The 25,825-nt window shown below is 34.2% G+C and overlaps 2 protein-coding genes across 5 annotated transcripts; one reads left to right on the top strand and one right to left on the bottom strand.

Moving 5' to 3' along the window:
* Positions 1 to 8,261: 8,261 nt before the first annotated feature.
* LOC100855116 (transcription factor EMB1444) lies at positions 8,262 to 17,468 on the top strand. 4 transcript variants are annotated; one of them, XM_010654058.3, is made up of 11 exons: positions 8,262 to 9,513; positions 10,842 to 11,012; positions 11,395 to 11,479; positions 11,573 to 11,614; positions 12,967 to 13,026; positions 13,945 to 14,064; positions 14,472 to 15,548; positions 15,665 to 15,766; positions 16,176 to 16,316; positions 16,587 to 16,712; positions 17,097 to 17,468. In XM_010654058.3, the coding sequence occupies exons 1-11, from the start codon at positions 9,419 to 9,421 to the stop codon at positions 17,175 to 17,177; spliced, it is 2,100 nt and encodes a 699-aa protein (XP_010652360.1). In that variant the 5' UTR covers positions 8,262 to 9,418; the 3' UTR covers positions 17,178 to 17,468. The 4 variants fall into 4 exon arrangements, with proteins under 4 accessions (XP_010652360.1, XP_003632423.1, XP_059593945.1 ...); XM_003632375.4 differs by having other exon boundaries at positions 14,322 to 15,548; XM_059737962.1 differs by having other exon boundaries at positions 13,942 to 14,064.
* A 61-nt stretch (positions 17,469 to 17,529) lies between these two features.
* On the bottom strand, positions 17,530 to 19,743 carry LOC100251563 (1-aminocyclopropane-1-carboxylate oxidase homolog 1). The gene is made up of 3 exons (XM_010654057.3): positions 18,437 to 19,743; positions 18,034 to 18,355; positions 17,530 to 17,943 (listed from the first exon to the last, which is right to left on the bottom strand). The coding sequence occupies exons 1-3, from the start codon at positions 18,994 to 18,996 to the stop codon at positions 17,692 to 17,694; spliced, it is 1,134 nt and encodes a 377-aa protein (XP_010652359.1). The 5' UTR covers positions 18,997 to 19,743; the 3' UTR covers positions 17,530 to 17,691.
* Positions 19,744 to 25,825: the final 6,082 nt, after the last annotated feature.

The following is a 25,825-nucleotide window of genomic DNA, read 5'->3' as shown; positions in this document are numbered from 1 at the left end:
TTTTGTCTTATTTAGAGTACGTTTGGAAATGATTTTGAAAAGTATTTTTAGTATTTCTAATACTTAAAAAAATAAAAATTTTCAAGTATTAGAAAGACTAAAAATACTTCCCAAAATCATTGTCATATGCACTTTTATTTGTACTTAGTCCGATCTTTAATGTCTAATCTAATATTTTTAATACTTTGGTTCTATTGTTGTTACTTTCATTCATGGGTGTAAATGTTTTTATATATTTTTAACGATCAAGATTGAAAGTTCGATAATTATTTTTCAGATATTTTGGTTTTTTTTTTTTTTGTGTTATAATCATCATGTTATTGTTTAATTTCAACTCATTAATGATTCATTATTAAACTTTATGAAATGGAGTAGGGGGAAAAGGTCTAAAATATATAAACATAACAAATGAAATTAAATATTTAATTGCACAAATATTTATAAAAAATAAAAAATAAAATGTAAGTAATTGTGCTAATATTTTATATTTATATTTTCTAATTTTTAATTTATTTTAATTGAGAATAAATATAATTTTTAAGATGGGCTTTTTAATTATAAAAGTCAGAAGAAAAAAAAAATTCATTTGCTAATTTTGGTAGTGATGGTAAGGAGAAGGGACGAATGGGTGATGGTGAATGGCTAACACCCATTTTTGTAAAAGACAGGATGAGAAATCGTTTTCTTAAAAGCAAATTTTCCATTTTTAGAATTTCGTTCTCCAAATTTTTGTGGGTACATTCTTTACTTTCATTCCTTATTGGAAGTTACAAAAAGACAATAAATCAATGTCGAAAATAAAATACAAGAACACATGAAATTTATAGTCATTTTCAATGTGAGAGTTATGTATGTCACTATGATAAAAAAAAAATATAAGAGAATCCCAAAATATCTCACTTTCTAGATTTTTCTCTCTACGTTTTTTCATCTCTCAATACGTCAAAAATAAAATTTTCTCTTAAAATTAGCTACTTTAAGCATAATATAAATAAAATAACCAAATTGCATACATAAAATTCCCAAAATACCTCAACTTAAAATACCCTTATTATTAAGATAATAGTTAGACTTCACTCATCTTAACATTTATTCCACATGAAGGAAGTAACATGTCTATGGGTTATTCTCCATTTTTCTTGGGTTAGAAGTTAATTAAAATTTAATATAAAAAATTGTATGTTTAAGATTTAGTTATAATAAAATAATAATAATAATAGTATCCACTTTGTCTTTTTTTTTTTTCAAATGATAGTTAAAAAAAAAAAAAAATCTACTTATTTTCCCGTATAGAGATGGTCCCTAAAATTTGTTCCTCTTATGGATGGCTATGGAGTACATTAAAGAAAGTAATTTTTTTATTTAAAAAAAAAAGACGATAGCTATGTAAATAAATAAATAAACAAATAAAAACTTCAATCCAGGTGGTCTATAAACATTAGTTTGATAAATAGTTTCAGATTCTTTTTACTTCCATTAATTTGTTTTTAAAATAAATTAAGTTAAAGTCTAATTTATAACTATTTTTGAAAACAATCTGTTCCCAGAAAAAAAAAACATGTATAATAATAAAATAAAAACTAATAAATAGAAAACAATTTTGTTTTTTAAAACAAAAAAATAAAATGTTTTTATAAAACATCTTTTGACTATTTTCAATTATTTTAAAAATAATTATATAGATATACTACATATAAAAATTATTTATAAATATTTATTTTATAAAATATTATATAACAGTTTTCAAAAATAATTTATAAGCAAATCTTACTGCTCTATTTAACAAAAAAAAAAGCATAAAAATACATTTGATAACCAGAAATCTGTTTTTTTATTTTTATTTCATAAAATAATTATTTTCACTTGTTTTATAAGAATTGTTTTAAAAAATAATTATATAAATATGTAGAATTATTAAAAATAAAATAGTAAATATAAAAATTATATTTAAAAATATTAAAAATGGTTGGCGTCTCGAACCAGATTATTATTTTATAAAATATTATAAAATAATTTTTAAAAATAATTATCAAAGACTGTTTTCTAGAAAGGTTTTGAAAATAGTTCCAACTATGTTTTGTTTTTATTTTTATTTTCCCGGATACTCAAAACTATGGTATGGTATGGTATCACATGATTGCAGTGTGGCACCAAGTTAATAAGGTGATTGCACACTGGAAAAGGAGCCACTTAGCCCACCATTGGTTTGACTCTGCTCCCCCTATGAATAAAGTTGACAAAAGAGAAAAAAAAAAGCGCTTACATTCACAAGCCTTTTTCCACTGCCTCTCTCTCTTACAATCTATGAATATGATGATGAGCATTGAGCAGTTACATTTATTCATACTCTGAGCTTTTGAGTTTTTGGAATAGTCCATGCGAATCACATTCTCGTTTTTATCTTTTGCTTTTTCTCAACAGGAGTCAATTGCATCTTATCATTGCAATATACCTGAAAAATGAGACATTAATTCAACTCCTCTTCATCAATTCAATCAATTTCCAGCCCATTTTCGTAAAAATCAAAAGCAAAAAAACAAAAAAAAAAAGTAATTTGCTTTTCTCTCTCTTTTTTTTCTTTGATTCCTAATTACTAGTAAGTCGTAAATGATATATCATGTAATATTTCTCGGGGTTTTAGCCACGATATCAATTTATTATTACTAAAATTAATTTAAACATTGTTTGGATATATTTTTTTAGAGGATGTTTGTTTTTTTAACTTTTTACTAAAAGCAATTTACTTTCAGATTTTATATTATTGGTTTTTCTACTTTTTTATAACTTATTATAATTTTTTTATCAAATTAAAAAAAATCAAAATATTTACATTTTTCTAAATAAAAAAAGTAATATATTGGTTTTTTTTTAACTTTTATTCCTTAATAAAAATACAATATTACAAAAGTAAACAATTTAATACTCAAAACTATTTAGTTTTAAGTTCTATTTAGAATTAAGAAAAAAATATCAAATACCATCTTATTTTCTATTTTTATAAACATAAAATGATAATAACTCCTTGATAAAATGTAACAACTCTTTCTGATTTACTTTAAAGAATAATGACTTTTAAAAAAAAAATTGAGGTATTTATTAATTATTTATGGATATTATAAGGAGAGAAAAAAAAGGGGAAAAGATAAAAATGAATGAAAATAAGTAGAGGTGAATAACTTAATATAAGTCCTCCTTTAAAATAAATTAAATTCATCCTATTTCATTATTTTGATAAATAAAAATATTTCAATGTCTCCCATCCCATCCAATCCCTTGTTACCTCAACAAGGCCAACAGAGCTTGGACTTGGTCCATCATAATTATTACATAAATAATACATGATTTGGTTTCCCTTTCACATCTTTAAAAAGAAATAAAAATAAATGTAAAAAAAATTAAATTAAATTAAAAAACCAAAATTTCTTCTGGTAACCTTTTTCATGGGTCCATCTACCATTCTTGTCCCTCTTTATGCTTGCAGTGACGAATAAATTAAGGTTACATGGTCCAATTGGACATGGAAAAGATTGCACAATATTTCTCCTTTTTCATTAAGTTCCATAATAATAGATACTCCATCATCATCATCATCAAAGAATACAGTGACAAAGTAACCAGCTGGCTGCTTAATTGACTGTTGTGGAGACCCATGAATTTGTTTCTGGATTCTCTCTATAGAGTGAATTCAATATCAAATCATTATGGGTGTTTGAGCTTCCTTTTTTTTTTTTTTTTTTTTTTTTTTGAGTGTTGTGACAAAAATTAATGCCCATTATCTATCTTCTTAGTGAATTCCACATCATGCCCAGCTTTTTTTTTGGTCATGTAAATTCATTGAGTGCTGCAGTTTTCAAATATTATTAAATTATTTTACACTTGCACCAAATTAGTTCATCATCTATCAATGTTAGTTTTTCCTTTAGAGTGTATAATTTTTTTTTTTTTTTTTTTTGATACATGGAGTAATTAAAGATCACAAAAAGATCATTACTTTTGGTTATAGACAATTTAATTTAAAGAGACTTGTTTTCTAATGAATGACCCCTTTTATTATCATAGTTTTTATTTTTTTTTTATTAATTAGAATAATAATTTTGTTATTATTGGGAATGGTCAAGTCCTGTTTGGATCGATTTTTGAGAAATAAAAACTCTTTTTTTAAGCTCATTAAGAGCTCTTGCTTGCTTGCATAATTTGGTTCAAAGGGTCTATGACCTAAAATAAGTTAATATGAAAATTAGAAAAATATAATAAGTTATTTGAGAACGGTTTTCAAGAAAAAATTTCAGAATAAAAAAATAAAAAAAATGTGTTTAACAAGTAAAAACTGTTTTCTATTTTCTTTACATATTTTTACTTTTTTTTAGAATTGTTTAAAATATAATTATATAAATATATAAAATGTTAAAAATAAAACACTAGACATAAAATTTATTTCTGAAACATATTTAAAAGTATTTAAAAACATGTTAAAAACATTTTAAGTTTACAAACATATTTTTATTCTATAAAATATTATAAAAGTGTTCTTAAAAACTATTTTTGAAAATAGTTACCTTACATACTCGTTATTTTAAAAAAAAAAAATAGTTTGACTCATATAAAAAGTTTTTTTACATTTAATAAAAATTTTACAATATTAATATTAATTTTTAAAAATTATGACTTTAGTTTACTTCAATTTTTTTATTAAAGCTAAAAATAGGAAGTTACCTCAAATAAAACTTTATTTAAATATATGAATGCGTAGAAAAATGACTTTTAAAATTTTACAGCATTTTAATTTCAAAATTCCCTTCTTAATCCCAATTTCATATAAACATGTGTAAATAAGAATTTGAATAGGATAAAAATAAAAATAAATAATAAAAAGTGACAAGTGGATATGAACTCAACATTTTCCTAATTTAATAGAAGATTTCATTATTTAGAAAATATAATTTTTACCTCAATTTGTGACATTAAGAGTGGGAAAAAAAAAATGTAAATTTCCATTCCTAGATTTAAAAAAAAACAATTAATAAATAAATAAAACCCATCAAGAATTTATAATGGAAACAGGTGAGAATGGGACTAGAGTCTCTCTCCAGCTCTACAGTATGTGAAAGGAGATCAAATCCAAGTTAGCCAGTGATATATACAAGTGTAAAGCACTTCAGCTACAACCTAAAACTTTAATTGATGCGGATCTTTTCCTACTAAAATGGTGGACATGATTCACTTTCTGGAGAGCCAAACAGAAGAGGAAAAAAAAAAGGGGGGAAAAAGAAAAGCTTTTCATTGATGGCCTCTAACCCCTTCTTTAAATATATAGTTTATTAATTAAATATCCCACAAATGCCACTAAAACACCTTTATTATCTTCCTAGTATCAATTGGATTAAGCACCAAATCCTCCCAGAATTTCTTGTGGTTACAAACACTTAGTTTGTGCCTTCCATGGTAGGTAGAAAAGCACTTTCCAGTATTCTAAAACACTCCATTTTTTGACTTTTTTCGTTACAATAATTCCATCATTCACAGCCACTCCATCTGATTATTGCTGACAGTAATAATAAACTTCATTACATTCTGATATATAATGGGATTGCTTCATAATATGTATACTGATTAGAAGCATAAGTCTTCACTTAGTGTAATAATGATCTGATACAGGAAAAATGGCAGAGAATGAGAGTTGTTGTAATGTTGATAATCACTATATTTCATGTAGAAGCAATGGTTTGCTTTCATTTTACTGCTATTTCGTACCCACGGCAGTAGCATCAGCAGCCCTAAAAAGACCATGGACTTTCATGGAAGTAGGAGAAAATTTCTTTGAATTTTGAGTTCACGTACACTGCAAATTAATATATGTTTGTGGTGGGCTGATCTTGATTTGATGGCCATATATATCAGTTGATTACTACGTGACCTTGCTTCTAAAAATCTTTAGACTATATTATAAGATGGAAAATCATTTGATTTCTGTATCTTTACAGTGCTATTCATCATTGGATTCTCCTTCTCTCTCTCTCTCTCTTTCTATAGATGTGTATATATATGTCCGTAGACTTGTTGTGAGAATGATGAGGTGACTAAACCCTAATCCTTTCTTTATGAAACAGAAAACCCCAGTAAGGATGGGCTCTCAAGGAGCTTTCTGATGAAAGGTTCAATGGTATTTTCGGGTCTCATTCTCATTCTTATTACAAGGAGACCCAATTGATAGAGTTGATGATCATGGATCTGCAATTTCTTTTACTAATTATATAGCATAGTTTATTTAGGTAATGGCCACTAGTGTCACATATACAATCAAATAGGTATCCATTTTCAAGCCCATCTATATTGACTTTGGGGAGAGATATCAAACCCTCACTCATGACTAGGGAGACTATGGTGTCTCTCTCTAGAGATTACATGTTAGTAAAAAGGTGAGCTACAAAATCTACTTAGGTGATATTGGTTTCCAATGAATATATGAGAGAGAGAGAGAGAGAGAGAGAGATGATAGAGATTAATGATCAAGGGTAGCTAGGGTTGGAATCTAAATGTATTAATATTGAAACCCTAATAAAAAAAATGCATTAGCTTTATATTTTGCAACCTTACATAAGACTTACCTCATATAGTAATGAGACCATCTGATTAAGTATGGGTATATTTAATTAGGGTTTTGATTTTTTTTTTTTTTGCATTTTATTAGAGAATGGAGAATGGAGGAAGCAAAGAGAAGATATGATTGTCCTTTGTCTCTTTGCATTCATGATACTACTCATTCCTTTCCCTGTTTTCTTTTATGTATGGGAAAATGACTTATCATTTGCATCACTACTTATAGCTTCTTCATGCATAATTAAGTATGTTTTGACTTCATTCAATGAACCCTAATGCCCATTAATTCCTTAAAAGATAATTAACCTTGCTAAATCATCAACATTGATTCAAAAATCTTTTCAACATCTAAGAAAATAATAAGATATAATTTGTCTTAAATTATTTTTATATGATTACTTTTGGTTAAGCTTGTAGATGACTGGTTTGACCTAAAAACTCTAACATTTGAAATGAAATGATCAAAATGAGAAAAATATGTAAAAATGATAAAACAAAGAAAAAGATCAACGTCATTGACCTATATATAAAAGAAAAAAAAAATACTTGTTATAAAACTAGGTGGAATTTCTTTCTATTACTTTCCGACAAATTGAATCTTTTTCAATTAAAGTAAGGTTGTTAATCAATGGGATCTCTTGGATGATTGATCATGTGATCATTTTGCTTTCCTCTTCCCTCTTCCTCCCAACTTTACTTTTTATTGTTTGTTGTGATGGGTAGGAAAAAAAATTCATTGAAAAGAAAAAATAATCAACCTGCTCCCAAAGAGAAAGGCTAAAAAAAAAAAAAAGGAGAAAATGAGTAGAAATTAATAAATCCATGAAAATGGGATGGTATGGTGTTAAGTTGGAATCATGGGATCTGAAAGAGGATGTAGAGCTGGTGAGGCACAAGGAGAATAAACAAAACAAGACATGTTATGAGCCCCCATGAGTAAAGGGAAAGGAGGATTTGGGGGAGAGAGGTGGAATGAAATTAAATGTGAGCATTATGGTGGTTCCAAATGGTCCAATCATAGCAATTGAATGCCACTTGATGGGCACACTTGGAGGGCAGATATAGGAGGAGGGGGAGGAGGAAGAGATCAATATGAATGCACAAAGAGAAAAAAAAGGGGGGGACAATGGTAATTGAGGTGTAGGGTGTCACAACTTTTAGCAGTAGAATCATTGTTTGAAAAGGGCTTGTGAAGGGTAAGTTCATTGATTTTGAAAGAGGATAAGAAGCATTTTCCCTAACATTGACATTATGCTGTTTGCCATCAATGACTCGCTTGAATTGAATGGTTTTTCACTCTCTCTCTTTCTTTCTTTCTTTTCTTTACTTTCTTCTCTTTTTTTTTTTTTTTTTTTTGAAATTTTTCTTTTCATTCCATTAATAAGTCTCTCTCTCCCCCTCTCCCCATCTCAGATTCTCAGGCCACTCATCTTCCTTTGGCCCTGTGTGTGTCTCTCTCTCTCTCCCCTTCCAAATTAGCAACTATTGGGTTTTTTTTTATTATTTTAAAATTTTGTCTTCTCTCCTTTCCATTAATAATACTCTTTCTCCCTCTCCCTCCAAATCAGCTACTGTTGGGTAATTTTGTAATTTAATGGGGGTTTCTAAAGTAAGCATGATGTGAAGGATAAATAAACTCACTGTCGTGTGACTTCTAGTGGGGGGGTGCTTCTGTTTTATAAAGGCAGAGGTGAAGGTCTAAAGTGAAGCGTAGGCCGTGGGAGTGGGGGGAGGGGGATGCTAAGGTGAGCATGGTGCGTAGGATAAAAGGAGTAACAAGTGAGGAGTGGAGTTTAGTGGCGATTTCGTAATTTAAGTGGGGAATTAGTGGGTGGCGAGTGACGACAAGCCGCAGAAGAGAAGTGAATTATAGGGTAAGCATGATGGGCAGGAGGATAATGGAGGAGCGTCCATTGAGGGGGTGCGTACTGGGGGCATCCTGCGTAAGATAGAAACCTGGCGCAGCATATAACAGCTATATATAAGCCAGGTATCAAACAAAAAATAGCTCTTTTATAATTTTATTCACCATCTCCATCTCTCTCTCAAAAGCAAACGGCTTGGTCTGCTTTCTCTCTCTACAAAGCAAAAGAAAAGCTTTGAGGCTTTTCTTTCTACTTCTCTCTCTAGCCTCCCTTTTAGGTGCTTTCTCTCTCTTCTTTCTCTCTCTATAATGGCACCACATGTGGCTCACACCTCTGAATTCATCTCTGCTTCTCATTTCTCACTCAGCCAAAGCGTCGAGTTCCACTCTTGATGCACTAGGGCACCACTTGGCAATGCTTTTTGTTCCCATCTGAAACTTTCATTCATCTATTCAATTCAATTTTGTGACTTCTTCGTAAGTTGATCTCCCTGGAGCTCGGATTTTCATCCTCCATGTCGTTCGATATAAGCTAGTCTTCGCATTGTTGTGCTCCCTACATTTCGCTACAGACTGTGGTGGAAAAGAGGAACAGTGTCCGGACAATCTAATGGCTGAGTGTGGAAACTGTATCTTGTTGTTGCTCTGTTTCGAAATCTTGATTGTCGGTATCGTGATTTCAGTTGTTTGAGCGACTTTGAGTGAATTGAGTTTGGGTTTTTGGGTAGAGGGGGGGAAGGAGGGAGGGGGGTGATGGATCGGCTGCTCCTGCCGACGGTAGGACCGCCAATAAAGCGGCGAGCTGGGTTGCGGATTAAACAGGCGGGTAGAGGATCTTACAGGGGGAGCTAGGGGCAGATGGAAATCGCAGGAAATTAAGCTTTTTTTTTTGGAGGTTTGGTTGACCCAATTGAAGGAAATTTTAGGGGCGTATTAGGATTTTGAGGGGGTGAAGAGATGGCTACTGACTTGCAGCAAACGCTGAGAAGCCTCTGTTTCAATACTGAGTGGAAGTACGCCGTCTTTTGGAAACTCAAACATCGGGCTCGCATGTAAGTTGATTCTTTGCTTCTCTTATCTTCTAGCCCTTTTTCGTGTCTTTCATGCATATACACTTCGTTTCGTAGTTGAGAAAACAGGAGAAGAAAAACAAGGGTATTGGTGCTTTGGGTTTTGTGCTTTGATCTCTAAGAAAATGCAAAGCTTGACTAACTCCTTCAATAATTGTGCTAGATTGACTGAGTTGATTATATTAAAAGGAGTGGAAATTGTAGTTTTAGATGTTTAGTTGTGTGCTTTTTAAGAAAATGAAAAGCAACGAACTCAGCCAATAGTTTTGCCTGATTTAATGGCTTGGAAAGGGAATTCTGGTTTTAGATGTTTCATTGTTTGGGTTTTTAGGAAATTAAAAAGGTTGATTGATTCAGCAAATAATTGTACTGGATTTAATTGAGTTGATTATTTCAGAAAGAGAAGAAACTTGTAGTTCTAGATAAAGCTCAACTTTACTCGGCAAATAATTGTACTAGGTTAGGTTAATTGGTTATTTCAAAGTTCATGAACAAAAAAATGGAAAACACAACATTATATTTTTCTGGAAATCTGAACCAGTTATTAGGAAATTCTGTTGACATTGAAGGGAATTCGATTGGGTCATTGAAAAGATTGAGAAGTGTGGGGTTTCTCAAAATTTGGTCGTAAATTTGGCTAATCCAATGTACTGCGAATGAGAATTTTGATTTCAATTCATGAATTCAAAACCTCTTTCTATGATAACTGTAATGTTTTAATTTATGTGTTCTTATTTGTTTACTACAAATAGATTTCAGTTGCAAGAATATGGCTTGTAAATTGCATATTTCAAGTCTGGAATTTGAGGCTTGCAAGTCGATGATCATGTGTTATACATCTAGGTATATGTAAAATTTTGGGATGGATTAGAGCTAGTATATCTTCTAATTATAATTTTGTTTCCAAAGAAAATGAATGGGTGCTATAATGTCTATACTGGTGAAAGAATACTTCAATTGGATCTGGCTTGTCAAATGGAAGGTGCAATTGTAGTTATTAGGCTTCTGATTTAAAAAAAAAAAATACATATATATATATATAATTGTAGTTATTAGGCTTGCCTGTGATTTTAGATGGTACCTGCATCATGTCTCCACCTGAAGGAATTCAAGTTTGTCTACTTATTATTGTGTATAATAATTTTTTCATGGAATTGAATGTTAACATGGTTTATTCTTGTGTGTGCATGCATGTTGGAAGAATTTTTTGTTGTGGTTGAGCATTGAGATTAGGAGTTAGGCCTTTTCAGGAGTTAAACATCTTACAATGTTCCTGTCTTTTTCATTTTGGCATATGGAATTTCTTGCAGGGTGTTGACTTGGGAGGATGCTTACTATGACAACCATGACCAACATGATCCTTTGGAGGATAAGTGCTTCAGCAAGACACCAGACACCTTGCATGATGGGCACTATTCACATGATGCTCTTGGGTTGGCTGTGGCAAAGATGTCATATCATGTGTATTCTCTAGGGGAAGGGTATGTCTCTTAACTGATTTATCTTTCACCTGCCATAGTACAATAGCTTGACTGGGACCATATAGTTTGGTGGGAAGAAAGTTTTACCTAATGGAAATTATCCATTGTCATTAGAAGTTATCATCTATATATCGGTGTTGTTGCAGTCTTGCATCATGTCACTCTCTTTTCCAATTACATCTCCTTACTCAAGTCAGCATTAATTGGGCAGATTTAAAATTATAAAATATCTTTTATCAATTATCATTCTCGTCCAATTATGCTTACAGGTTCATTACCTGTCTATACTGTTCTCATTGGGGGTAATAGTTCAAATTCAAAACAATTCAAGTCCAGGAAAGACCTTCTGTTGTAGTTTTCACATTAGTCCTTTGTTGAACAGGATTGTTGGACAGGTGGCAGTTACTGGAAAGCATCAGTGGATTTTTTCAGATAAGCATACAACTAATTCCTCTTCATCATTTGAGGTGATTACACTGGAAAATGGATTAGGTTCTATTACTGCACTGATTATTTGCAATTTTTTTCTTTCTTATTCATGATTTTTGGTTGATTTCCAGTACTGTGATGGGTGGCAAGCACAGTTTTCAGCTGGGATTAAGGTATGTTTTCTCTCTGTAATTTATTTTATTTGTTGTGATGAATGATATCATATGGAGACATTCATATGCACAGGCTAGCAAACAGTTTTTTAGGGGCATTTTTATGGTTATTGTCAGGATATGGAAAAAAACAAAAGTAGCCAATCTAATTACTGGCCCTTATGGGCTGATGTTAATACACTTCCACTAATAGTAAAGAAGAATGATCTATTGAATTATTATGGTCATTTGGTGGTTTTCACTACATTTATTTTTAATCTACATTTGGGCTACAGGCTGTGGCATAGCCAGCATGATGAAAGCTGCTTATTGTGAACCTATTTTAATCCTTGAACTGAGAATCAGAAGAGTAGTGGATTTAACTAGTTGCCTTTTTAATGTCCTCCTGGTCACCATAAATCTGTAATGCCTTTTCTAAACTACTTGAATTTGAACTGGAACTCTTTCATCCCCATTTTTACCTCCATTCTAATATTTTAAATCTAACTCATTTATATCCTTTTCTACCCTCAACACCTCCACCTTGTCCTCCACCAGCATTTTAGATACCTGTACTACTTCTCACTGGTGATGTTGTTTCCCGTCTCTCTTAGATGTTTATGCTATTTGATTTGGCTGTCCTTTCATTCTTTCACCTCTTGGAGCTGTTCATGTCAAATATGTTTATCTTGAAAATTCTCGTTTTTTTTTTGTGCATCCTTCTTACTCATTATCAACCTGCAAATATTAGATTTATGATTGGTAGCCACCTTACACATACACAGTTGATGCTGAACCCATCAGATGATGGCCTTTCAATGGTAAGAATATTATGTAGTTGCACGTAGTTGCATTTTAGTCTCTGTAGTGAAAGTTTTATCTATTGAGATGCTCCTTTTTCTTTTCGAGGCATCACTGTGGGGATTAGGGTTGTGCAAGGGATGCAACTTTTGGTAGGTTTGGGTCAACATACTGTCATTTTCGCACCCAAGTAGTGCCTTTTTTTTAATGTCAAAAGTGAATTTACTGCCTTGGACAGTTAGAATTGCATTAGATTTTGTCATATTCGCATCGATATGATGATTTATAAACAATTTCTACTCCTGATGTTTATTTCCATGGTTTTGTTCATTCACCTTAGTGATTGAATACATTCCATCATTTCTTCGAAGTTCTTTACTCAATAGGAAAAAGTTTAGGACTTCTCTTATTGATTCATAAATAATGGATTGATGGCTATACAATTCAAGATAAAATTCTTAGATTAGGGAACCTTTTCTACTACATTTAGTTTGTTTTGCCTTATACTTGGCATTTGTCTTAACTGTACAGAGACATTCTGTTGACATAAACCATTTTCCTTTGTTGTGCAGACCATTGTTGTTGTGGCTGTTGTTCCACATGGAGTTGTACAGCTTGGCTCTTTACAGCAAGTAAGATAATTTCTAGCCATTTGTTGCATTGACAAATCGTGCATGGTAGCTCATTTTTGAAATCTGATTGGTTGTTGGATCCATTTTTTTTTTTTTTGGTTTTTTTCTTTAATAACTTTTCTGAAATGCAATGCACTTATCTGTTGCTTCTCTAGTATTTTGAAGCGGGTGTATGATAATTGATAAAAGCGACAATTGCAAGCATCCATAACATCCTATGTCAGTAAACTTAACATACTGTAAAGGTGATCTGGTTAAATTTAAACAATATCCTGCTTGAGAATTGTTCAACTTTCAAATCAGATTACAAAATGAAGTATATTTGTATGAGGCTTCAAGAATCAATTTTTGGAACGTCTGACATCTGTTCTAGAATATGGTACTGATGACAACAAACTTATTACTATGTGGACCATGTCACATTGTTGTCTGGTTCACTAAAACAGTTGAAAATGCCTTATGGGAATGGAACCTGTAAGTGTAATATCCCAAGCAGCTGGCAGTGTGGACACCACTAGAAAGCGAGAGCTTTTACTCGATTTGCATGAGTTGATGAGCAATCTTCCAATCGTTGATTAGTTAAACAACTAAATAGTTGCTATGCACCACAAATTTTCACCTCACCTTTTTTGGTTGCCTGGGCAGTGTGGCTACTTATTAAAGACGAATGTTTGCATTTGTTGCTCCAAGTTTTCAACATTGCTTTTATTTCTAGTATCGAGTTTATTACCATACTTTGTGCTTGGTCTTATGCAATATCTCCCTTTGTTAGAATAGAACTTTTAAATGTATGCATTAATTTTGTTATAATGGATCTCTGCAATGCGACATACAACCTCAAGTCTCTTAAGTCATAATCTATGCATCATTTAAACCTACATTTACTTATCTGTTCTTTCCTTCACTTGAGGAAAGCAGGTTGTTGAGGATTTGAAGCTGGTGTCTCGCATCAAAGATGTCTTCTTTGCACTTCAAGATTCTTCAGTGGCTTATATTCCTCATCCTATTCAATGTAGTATGAAGAGCTCTTTAGCTATGGTACCTCACCTCTCTCTCTCTCTCTCTCTCTCTCTGTATGGTTAGTGCATGCACATCAACTCATGCTAAGTATTATAGTATGCCAGCATTTATGGTGCTCTTGTTTTTCTCAGCCAAACATATCTACAAGTTCTGCTTCTGATAACTGTATGCAGGCATGTGTGTGTGAGTGTGTGTGAGTGTGTCAGTGTGCGTGCGTGCCATTCATGTTAACTATTATAGTATGCCAGCATTTATGGTGCTCTTCTTTTGCTCAGTCAGATATATCTACAAGAGGTTCTGCTTCAGATATAGTCCCTGATAGCCTATTCAATCTAGATAAAGGCATACACAAAGAAAGGCCAAATGTATGGTCTCCTATGTTCCCAATTTTTGGGAAACACAATGATAGTTCTTTCATTTTTCAGCTGCCTGCTATCCATCAGAACAGGGCAGTAAACATGTTCAATAAGGATGGAGGGCTTGAATTATCCTCATCGCAGAGTGATGAAAGCACCAAATTTCTTCAGCCAAGATCTGAAAACTTTGTTTTGGAGGGTCAGAAACAAGTGCAAATGAAACTGATTAGTAACACAAAGCGTGAAGAAGCTAGTGGTTGGAGGGATGCGGATGTGAGTTCTGAACACAATGACACCTCATATCCATACAATTCCTTTATGGAGAATATTAATTCATGTAGCACTGCACTTGCAGCCGATAAGTCTCAAGTAGATTTTGCATGCTTCCCTTTTGGTTTCTTTGATTCTGTGGATTGTAATAGAATTAAGCTTCATGGTGTCAATTGTCATGAAAATGGGGTATTGCACTTACCGGATCCTTCAGATATGCAACTCCAAAAAAATTTGGAAAAGAAGTTGGAGTTCCCATCAGAATTGAGTCATGTGGACACATCATATACATCTTTAAGGTTCTCTGCTGGTAGTGAGCTGCATGAAGCATTAGGTCCAGCTTTTCTGAAACAGAGCAACTATTGTGATTGGGAAACAGAGAAGGCTGAAACCGAGACAACTATTGAGTTGCCAGAGGGGATGAGCAGCAGCCAATTGACGTCAGATTCTGGATCGGAGAATCTTCTAGAGGCAGTGGTAGCTAAAGTTTGCCAAAGTGGTAGTGATGTTAAAAGTGAGAAATCATTCTGTCAGTCAATGCAATCTCTGTTGACAACTGAAAAAATTCCAGAGCCTTCTAGCCATACTATACATACTGTTACTTCAGCAGGTTATTCAATCGATCAGTCCTCTCTTGTAGAAGAGACACAAAACTGCTTCAAATCATCAGAGGTATGTGGTGTAACATCTCAGCAGGGGATTTCATCAATTTGTCCAAGTTCATGTAGTGAGCAGTTGGAGCGGTCTGCAGAACCATCTAAGGTCAACAAAAAGAGGGCTAGACCTGGTGAAAGTTGTAGGCCTAGGCCAAGGGACAGACAATTAATTCAAGATCGTATAAAGGAGCTGAGAGAGCTTGTGCCAAATGGGTCAAAGGTATCTCTCATGCAATCCATTCTCCCTGCCGAGTTTTCGAATTATGATGGCTTGCAAATTTTTTCATGTAATCTCTTACCTTCATATGTGCTGAGAATTTCAAGATAATTGAACAGTGCAGTATTGATTCACTGCTGGAGCGCACAATCAAGCACATGCTATTTCTGCAGAGCATCACGAGACATGCTGACAAGCTAAACAAATGTGCTGAATCAAAGGTAAAAAGCAAGCATCCAATTTTTTGTTCCAATTGAACAAGCCTTGTGGATAAGGGACTTAACCACCATCCCATATTAAGAGTCAGAAACTAGAAGTTGTACTTTTCCTAGTAACCTATATCAGCTATTGTCAGCATTCTTTTTGGTGTTCCTCTGTCCAAAACTTTGGTACTTGCATATGCAACTACACTGAATTTTATTCATCTATTAACTGGAAAAATAATTGTTATTATACATTGCTGGCATTTAGTAGTAGATTCTTTCTTTTCAAGCCGTCGTTTTAGGATAACTTCTGCAGATTAATAATTGACATTCTGTTATGGAATTGGAAATTATCCACTAACTATAAGAAAGATTGGCTTCAATTATCATTTTCCTGCCAATTTACATTGTATTACTGAATTTGCAGTTGCATAGCAAGGAAACAGGTGTGCTAGGCTCCTCTAATTATGAACAGGGTTCAAGCTGGGCAGTGGAGGTGGGAAGCCATATGAAGGTTTGTCCTATAATAGTAGAGAATCTTAACATGGACGGTCAGATGGTTGTAGAGGTATGTACTGGTCTGATAGGTTGAAATTTTGCAATATGATCAATTTTTAATCAGAAACAGATGATTATTAGAGCAGGAAGGCAGGAATAGGAAGTTCCCTGCAGAAATAAGTAGGCAGCACAAAAAAAAAAAACAAGTGCACTGAAGGCAGCCATTCAAAAAGAAGATGGGGAATGACAGTCCCTAAATCCTTCACAGGCAACACATATGATTGCCCTACTTTGCATTGAATTAGTCTCAATCTTTCAAATTTTCTTGTTTGCTGTGCAGATGGTGTGTGAGGAATGCAGCCGTTTTCTTGAGATAGCTGAAGCCATCAGAAGCTTGGGTCTGACAATCTTAAAAGGTGTGACAGAGGCCCGTGGCGAGAAGACATGGATATGTTTTGTGGTTGAGGTAGGATCATGATTTGTGGATAAAGTATCTGGTTAGGAACACAATCTTCTTCCATACAGAGACTATTATCACCTGGATTGGTCCAATGAAAAAACATGTCATGTCACAGAAATGCATTTAAAAGATGCTAACCATAGATTGTATTAACTTCTTCCAAACTCCACTTTGGCTGTTGTAGCTCTGCATTTTCAATTAAATTATTTAAATTGTGTCATTAATGTTATTCCTGTCATGTGCTTCTCAAAAAAAACCAAACAAAGCTCATCTTCCTGGTATCTGCATTTACATGGGCTACATTTTAGAATATCAGCCACTAGTGCCACTATCTTTATCCACCATACTTTTATTTAGTTACTTCTTGTGGTCATGTGTAAATTGTTTCAGGGGCAGAACAGCAGAAACATGCGAAGAATGGATATCTTGTGGTCACTTGTGCAGATTTTGCAACCCAAGCCTACAATGTAACCAGCTATGGCTGCTCAACTTTTGGAGAATGATGTGGGCCACCTGTGTACAATATCCAGAGTCATTTGAGCTTTTGATGGGAGTTCCTGGTCCACAATGCTTGTTTGTATGATCTCCACGCCCACCACCAAACCGATATTTCTGTAAAGAGTTCCGTTTGTTTCTCTAAGAAGTGTGGAGATGCCATTTTTTTTTCCTGCTCTTTTTCTTTCCGTGCCCAATTTTTTACTCTGTCATTGTTTGGAAGTTTGGTGTTTAATAATCCAGAGTGCTTTGTGTAGTGTTTCAGTATCTTCATCAGTTATTGCGATGGTTTTTGGGTCGTCTTTTACAGTTTTTAACATTTACACCATTTCTCGAAACCTTGAGATGAAATATAAAATTAGAGCTCATACAGAAACATGATCCATCATAACAATAGAGTAAATTAACAGCCGTACTAATACAGATTGGACATAATTTGAAAGCACGTCACACCATAATCAACCCTACACAAATTACTAGCATGCATTCATCATAGCTTAAAATGAGGAAGGGCTGATGTACCATCCAATCCTTTGGACCTGTAATAGGCTAAATATTCATTGACATGAGTTTCCCTGTAGATTGGCTGATTATTGTCCGATAGAAACTCCTTTATTGGCCCATAAGGCTTATACGTATTGATAGTACTCGGATAGAAAAAACATGCAGCTGATATCCTCGGTCCAACCTGTCTAGCCAGTACTCTATGCTCCACGCTCTTGAACTTGTCATTGGTGATAAGCTGACCAACACAAACAGAGAAAAGAAAAAGGTTGCTTTAGCTAGGAGTAGCAGGATGTAAGTATACAGAGCTAGCAGCTCAGAGTTGTACCTGCATGAAATCCCCAAGGTTTGCCACCAGAGCTCCATGTACAGGAGGTACATCCACCCACTGATTCTGATGAAGAACCTGTAGGCCACCAATGTTGTCTTGCAGAAGAATAGTTATAAAACTCGGGTCTGAATGCTTGGTAGCACCTAGAGTCAAGTTTGGCTGGGGACAACCTGGGTAATAGTGGCACACCAATGTTTGAGTCTCCGTACATCCCATCTGCTTAAGGTGGTCACTGCTCAGCCCCAGAGCCTCAGATAGTAATTCACCCACCATCTCCTTCAGTTCAGCCATGCATTTGATGTACGCTGTTATCTCCTTTCTGCAGGAAAAGTTAGTAACAAACAAGAGTCCAAGGGAATTACTTGGGCTATTCGTGGGCGTTGAGTCCAAGGGAACTAACCTGCATACACGAGGCAAAGCTTCGGGGTCCAGAGTTCCATCCGGGAACTCACAGGATATGGAGTCCCTCCAGTTTGCAGCATTTGATACATGGAGGTCCCCGTTGCAGTAATACTTCACTGGTTGCTTCGAGTCCCGTGAGTACCACTCCATCTTCATCTCCTGCGGCTGCTCATGGAATCGTCTCACTCCTTCCAACACCTCTTCTATGATGGTAATTGGAATTCCATGATTGACCATCTGGAAGAAGCCCCATGTCTCTGAAGCTTTGCGAATTGCTCTCACAATCTCTGCTCTTTGACCCATATCCAGGCCCCTGAAATCTATCACTGGAACCTGAAAACTAGTCCCACCAGTTTCAGACAGAGACCTCTGCAAGTTCTCCGGTGGGTGGATGAAGAATCTGGGAATCTTCTCCACACCAGAGTCCACAAGCCCTTTAACTCCAGCTTTGGTTTCATCAAACTTCTTCACTTCTATAGCTCTATTAAAATATGCTCCATTCTCAATGAGAGATTCTCCAGCAACTTCCATTGTATGGAGTCTCTTCTTGGCGACCATTCAAACTCAAGAGAAGGAGATGCTCGAGTTTGGAAGCCGGAAGAGATGACCTCAGAGACTCTTTGTCATCCCCAGCACTGTAAAATATACAAAGGGAGATAAAGAAATAGAGTGGGGACAAACGGCTGAGGTGACGATGCGCCCACGCTGGTAAGTCTTTCGGACGTTGCTACAAAATTATTTTTTAATTGAACAAAACGAAAGCTAATAAGGACAAAGCCGGGTCATCAGACGGTGGGGTGGGGGCTCCCAACCTTTCTATATAACCGCTCACGAAAAGGGCTAAAGTCTTCTCTGAAACCGCTTGTCGTTTCTGGACCACAACTTCCCGAAATGAACTAGCTTCCCCAGCATCGGCTGCAAACAAACATTTATAATAGGAGAGGCAGCTTTTACAAGTCAGCCTCACTTGTTTTCATTTTCCCTTGCCCAAATTTAGCTTATAAAACTCCCTTATTTCATGGTGGATGGTGGCTGCCACTGGAGCTTGGTCTGCAATCCACCCGGTGATTAAGGCCCTCTCTAATATGGTGGTATTTGTCTTTGCTGTTGTGGGAATGGCATTTATTGCTGTCAAGAGTTCTCGAGATGTAGCTTTCCACCAAAAGGGGTACTGAGTCGATATGGAATTTTTCTAGGAGAGGTTTCTGGCTTTCCTGAGACCCATGGGAGGGGACCGCTCTCCTCAAGATTTTCAGCAATAATGGGTGGATTCCCCTTCCTTTCCCTCCTCAACCTCAACGTCACTCAGGAGTCAGGAGGGGGTCTGGCCCCTATCTATACCTCTCAAAAAGGTTACCCTAACCCTGGCTCTAGCCTCAACCCCTCTCCCCTTAACATGTGGGTGGGTGAGGGCCAACTTGAGGATCTGAAGACAGACTTTGATTTGATGATTAGTGCAGACGATTCTTGACAACACGTGTTGAGTAGACCAGGCTAGGAAAGGGGCTCCCCTAACACCAAAGATCCTCCTTGTTTCTTTATATTGGTGGACCTCCCTAGTCCCTTACCCTTTTCTACTCCTAGTTTTCATATCAATGCCAGTACATGCTAACACACACGCCTCGAGAATCTCCCACCTAAAGAAACAGAATTCTGAAGTACAATAGATCAGGACCGGAAATCATATAAATTTTGGTCTGACAGCCATTGGCCCATTGCTGCTGCTCCCTCATCAACCAGGGCAACACATTCATATTATCAAACCATATGTCATCTTGTTAATCCGGAATCAATATTGTTTCATCCAAACAAAACGTCCATGATTTTGTATGCATGCATGCATATTAAGAAGGAATTAAGACTTGTTATCTGCAGTCATCTTTGTCAACTCCCATCTCTCCATATGCCCAGTAGTTTGAACATAAAGATTATAAAGGAACTATTCGTACAAAGTTAAAAAGTTTGGATTTGAAGATCGTTGTGGCTCGTCTTTCAATAGAATTTTTACATATTCTATTTCGTTCTCCTCTCTACCGGTTAAAAAAAGAGAAATCGTTAGTACAATTACAAGCTGAGGTTTGTCACCTTCTGTAGGTCAGACCTAACTGTGTTGAAGCTAAAGGATTCCTTCCCTGGAGGGGTGGGGGGCTGGCCTAGGACTTTTTACAAGCCTCTAGTTTGCCTCTTCTATCTCTCTCTCATAAGTCATATCTCATCTACCTTTTCATTTGTATTTGAGACGGCCCATTTCGTCTCACCTCCCGTTCTGATTGGGTCAAATGGATCATTAATGAGCTGAAACGTCATTAATTCTGGTAATTGGACCATCGAACCGGACCAAATCAACCATTATTTGACCCAAACATTGATGGGCTTGTTTTCATTAGGCCTAAAGTTTCTTACATCCAAACCCACCAACCATTGGAAATCATTTTATGTGTACAATAAATGTGGCCCACCAACCATTTTTCACCGCACATGTAGTTTGTAATATTCCGATATTGGAAACTATAGATCTGGCCTACCAACCATTTTACAGGGCCTATGATTGACAAAATGAGAAAGGACCATTGAACTATACAACTCCTTCGATGTCATCATAGTATATTTTTATATTTAATGTTTTAAATATTTTACATTCATGCTTATTTTAATAATAATTATTAATAATAAATGTGAAAATAATATAAATTAATTATTATAATAATTTAAAATTTTAAAATAATAAAATATATAGATATGCAAATAAAATTAAATATTATAATTTTCTTTTCATCTTAAATATATCTTCATATTTAAATATTATACATATTTTATTTAATATATTTTTAGCATTTGATTTAGCATATAACATATAAAAAATAAAATATTATTAAACATTTTAATTATATATATAATTTCTTAAATTTATTTTTAATTTTAATAAAATATAAATTATATATTTATCATATCACTACCGGATCACTAAATTTTACCTTTTGTCTTTACATATCACTTAAAAAAATTTAAATTTGTTTCAAACTTATTTTAAGATCTTATATCTTATATAAAAGTACAACTATTTTTTTATTTTAAGAATAAAAAATAGGATGTGTGTTGACATGTGGTTGGTGGTTTTTTCATTTCCTTGAGATTAAAATCTATTGGAATTAAGCCTGCAAAAAACCTTAGAACAGACACCTGACCAAACATTTCAGCTGCATTCATTATATTGCAAAGCATGGGATTTTGATACTTTTAGGAGCTAAAATCAAACCCATTTCTCTGTTAAAAGTAAGAAATTAACATGCTTAAGAAGGCTAACTACCACCCAAATACCAAAAAGGCCTTACTACAATATCGAATTGACACTTCTTAAAAAACAAGATCAATCCATATACATATATATAGGAAGTGTTCCAAATTTTTAATTAGTAAAGATTCATTTTTGTAAAAAATATTGTATAAAATATTTCCTAAGTTGATATATTATTATAATATTAGATTTTTTTATAGAATAAGGAAAGTTATTTGAAATATCTTTATAAATATTCTAGGTTATGAAAGAAAAAAGTCATGAGATAGAGATGGGTCTGTAGAGACTATATAAGATAGATAGAGATGCGAGGAAGAACGAGAAATACCTAGTGAAGCGAAATGGCTCATGATAGGGTATGAATACAAAGAGTAGATAAACATAAGATATTTCGTAAACCCAATAGTTGTATTTAGTTTTATCCTCGGTAATATTTTATATTAATAATGAAATGATCATCTTTCATATGTGGATGTGGGCATGATTGGCCAAACTATGTTAAAACCTCATGTACCGTATGTATTATTGTTTTATCTTTGTGTTCTTGATCTAATGTTGTTTGCATTAAAGCTTATGTTGGTACGACAAATTGGTATCAAAACTTCGAGTTGAAGATTTTTGGAAGAACAAAAGATTATGCAATGTACATGATAAAGACAAAAGGAATTTCAGTTAAAGGTGGAGTCCATTGCTCTCTCATGGGGATATGATACAAAGAGCCCATGTCATAGAGAGATTGAAGATTGACTTCATGGAATTTGGTACAAGGTGAAGATTGTTGGAAAGTGTCCAAAATTCCTAATTAGTAAATATTCCTTTTTGTAAATAATATTATATAAAATATTCCTAAGTTGATATATTATTGTAATATTAGATTTCCTTATATAATAAGGAAAATTGTTAGAAATATCTCTATAAAAAAATCTAGGTTATGAGAGGAAGATAGAAATGTCTGATGCTTGCAGAAACAATACAAGGGTGGATGGAGATGTGAGGAAAAACGGGAGATACCCGATGGACCGAGATGACTCATGGTAGGGTATGGATACAAAGAATGGGAAAACATGGGATGTTTCGAAAACCCAATAGTTGCATCTAGTTTTGTCTTCTGTAATATTCTCTATTGTATAGTAGAATGATTCTCCATCATCCATGGACTTAGACATAATTGGTTGAACCACATTAAAACCTCGTGTACCATATGTGTGATTGTTTTATCTTTGTGTTCTTAATCTAACGTTATTTGCATTAAAGTTTTGGCACAACAATATATATATTTCATCACTTTATCTTATGGTACATTTATTTGTACTTTGATCTTATTCATGTGTAATTGATCTTGTTTTCTTGTATTTTGGTTTTATATATTTGTATTACCGATTATAAGATCAATATGTACCGAATAAGTATCCAAAAAAATTTCTACCAAATAACACCCAACAATTGTTACTAAAGATTTACCTATTTGGATTTTATTTTAAAATTTTATCTTTTGATCGGTTGAGGTCCAACCTCAATCGGTTGAACAAACATTTTGAAAGAGAGAGAAGGTTTTTGCACCCCTTGACCAGTTGAGCTAAACAGGTTGACCGATTAAGTTGAACAGGTCGACCGATTAAGTTGAACAGGTCGACCGGTTCCTCATCCGGTTCAACCGATTCCTCATCTAGTTCAACTAGTTGAGCCATTTTTTGCTCAACAACCATCAATTTCAACTTAAAACCTTTTAAACAATATTGGAAAGCATTTAACACAAAGTTTTAGTTAAAAACATGAAATTATCCAATTTTAAAATATTTAAAACAAAATAACTCTTGAATATTTTAGTGCATAAATAAATAATGTAATACATGAAAAACCTAGTGAAAACCCTAGTGCGCCATCAATCTTACAAAGAAATCCTATACTACTTAGGTTTTGAAAAACACTTCTCTTTGAGCTATTCTTCTTCTTATTGATTTCTCTTTAGCTTGATTTTGTCTTTGTGATTGCCACTTTGAAAATCTTCTTGTCTAATCACACTTGAAATATAATCATTAGTTCCAAACTTTATTTTGTTATTATCAAAATCGAGATTAACCAAACCTTGATTTCACACTTTTAATTTAAACCTTGAACTAAATTCACTACTACAAAAATAGAAAATTCCGACGCTTTAATCCTTGGCGCTTTCATAAAGTATCGTTATATTGGGATATACAATGGCGCTTTTCAAAGGGGTTATTTTTTACAGTAGTTTTTTTATTTCATGACGCTTATTTAAAGTATCATTGCTTGATGTGGCCTTTATAAGAATAACTAGTTATGCCATGACGCTTTATAGCAGTGTCATAGTTGTGATATTTTACATTGGCGTTTATATCAGGTGACATTAAATAATAGTATATATATATATATATATGTTCCGAATATATATTAACTAAAAGTTTTTCCCTTTATACGAGTACCCGCCGAACATTTCTTCCACCATTTCCCAACTCAACAAACCCCGAAACCCTAGAGCTCTCACTAAAGTCCACCACTAAAATGCCTTAATCCATTGGAATGGTCATGCTTAACTTCCATGGGAGAGCACCATTGTCAAAATCTACTATAGAGCATCATAGAGTTACAGGTAAATCTCTCTCTCAACTAATGTTGTTTTCCTCATACTTGAATAGATTAGTACAGATGAAGACAAATGGAAAGGTTTTCATTGTTCCAAATATCTAATATTATTCTTTCATAGACAGGGAAATTATTTTGGGATGACAAATCAGGGAGATGGTATCCCAAATAAATACAATGCATTTTTGTTATTTTTTTTCATTGACTTGATAGGATGTTACAGGCAATTGTTGTATTCCACTCTGTTTTTTTTTTCTCCACTTTGAAGGACTACTTGTTGTACCATTTAATCCTATTGCCATTGGATTTTTTCGTTTGGGTGGTGAAGGGAAAAGAGGGAATAGTGGTTTGCAGCACCAGTTGGAAGAGGAATGGCTTGCTTTGTGTTGTAGTTTGATCATATTTGGGTGGGTGGGGCTGGCAGCATGCTAGTTTTCCATCATAGCATGAATTTCTGTTTTTTTTCTTCTCTCAAATATCAGTTTAGTTCTAGAAGCAATATGCATGGTGCGCTGCAAGTTGTAGTAGGTAGTTCCAACTTCTCCTTTCAGTTGTGGTGGGAAGTGACACCCTGTTTTTGGCTAGTTGTGCCAAGAAGATGTAGCAGTGAGCATGGTGAGATGGATGTTAGGGCTAATATGATGGGTGGCTCACGCACCAGCACAAGGGTGGGAAAGAAGGTGCAACCTCTACATTCTATAGATATGGACATGTCGTGTTCAAACACCAAGGAGAAGACAGGTGAGGCTACAACAGTTGAGAAAGCTACAAAATGGGGGATTTTATAAGCGGTATTAAGAAGGGAACAACTGACAAAGGAATGACGTGTTTGGAAGACACAGGTTTTAAAAGTTTCTCTGGTGGGCTTGGGTTTGAATCTGAGTTGTTGGGCAGTCAAGGGTTAGGGGAGGCCCCAGGTCCAAAAGATATGGGCTTGGCCGGATTGGAATCAGGCTGTAGGCTCCAAATCTAGAACTGCAATAAAAACAGAGGTCCACCAAACCAGTGCACAGCCTACCATCCTAGAGTGCAAGTGGAATGCCAGATAGTTTAGGATATCCAGTTACAAAGGTCAAAATGGAGTGTCGTGTTAAAAATAATGTCATTTCAAAGTGTGTCAAAAGAAAATACAAATCTATAAACTTTTTGGCTAATTTGATGTGGATATATATCACATCTAGTTCAAAGGTGGTCTGTGTTCATAATTTTGAGTGTCTTAGAGGTGTTGTAATCGGTTATGGCCAATTAATACCATGGTTCTAACACTAGTACTGTCTGCTGCAACCAATTAATGTTGGGCTCATGGGTAGGCCTCAATCATGTCTTCCATGGGTCAAGACACCTAGGCTCATGTCCAGTGTGAAACTAGTCTTCTGACAAGTTCTTCTTAGACATCTTGTTTGTTCCCCTCTAATTCTAGGCTTCAATAAGAAGTGTTTGAAGGAACCCATGAATTAATTATTTAATTCCATGCTTCTACTTACA

This window comes from Vitis vinifera, chromosome 7 (assembly GCF_030704535.1).
Source record: "Vitis vinifera cultivar Pinot Noir 40024 chromosome 7, ASM3070453v1".
NCBI classification, from domain to species: Eukaryota; Viridiplantae; Streptophyta; class Magnoliopsida; order Vitales; family Vitaceae; genus Vitis; species Vitis vinifera.
Note: the sequence above shows the minus strand (reverse complement) of the source record. Positions and strands in the feature narration are given on the sequence as shown.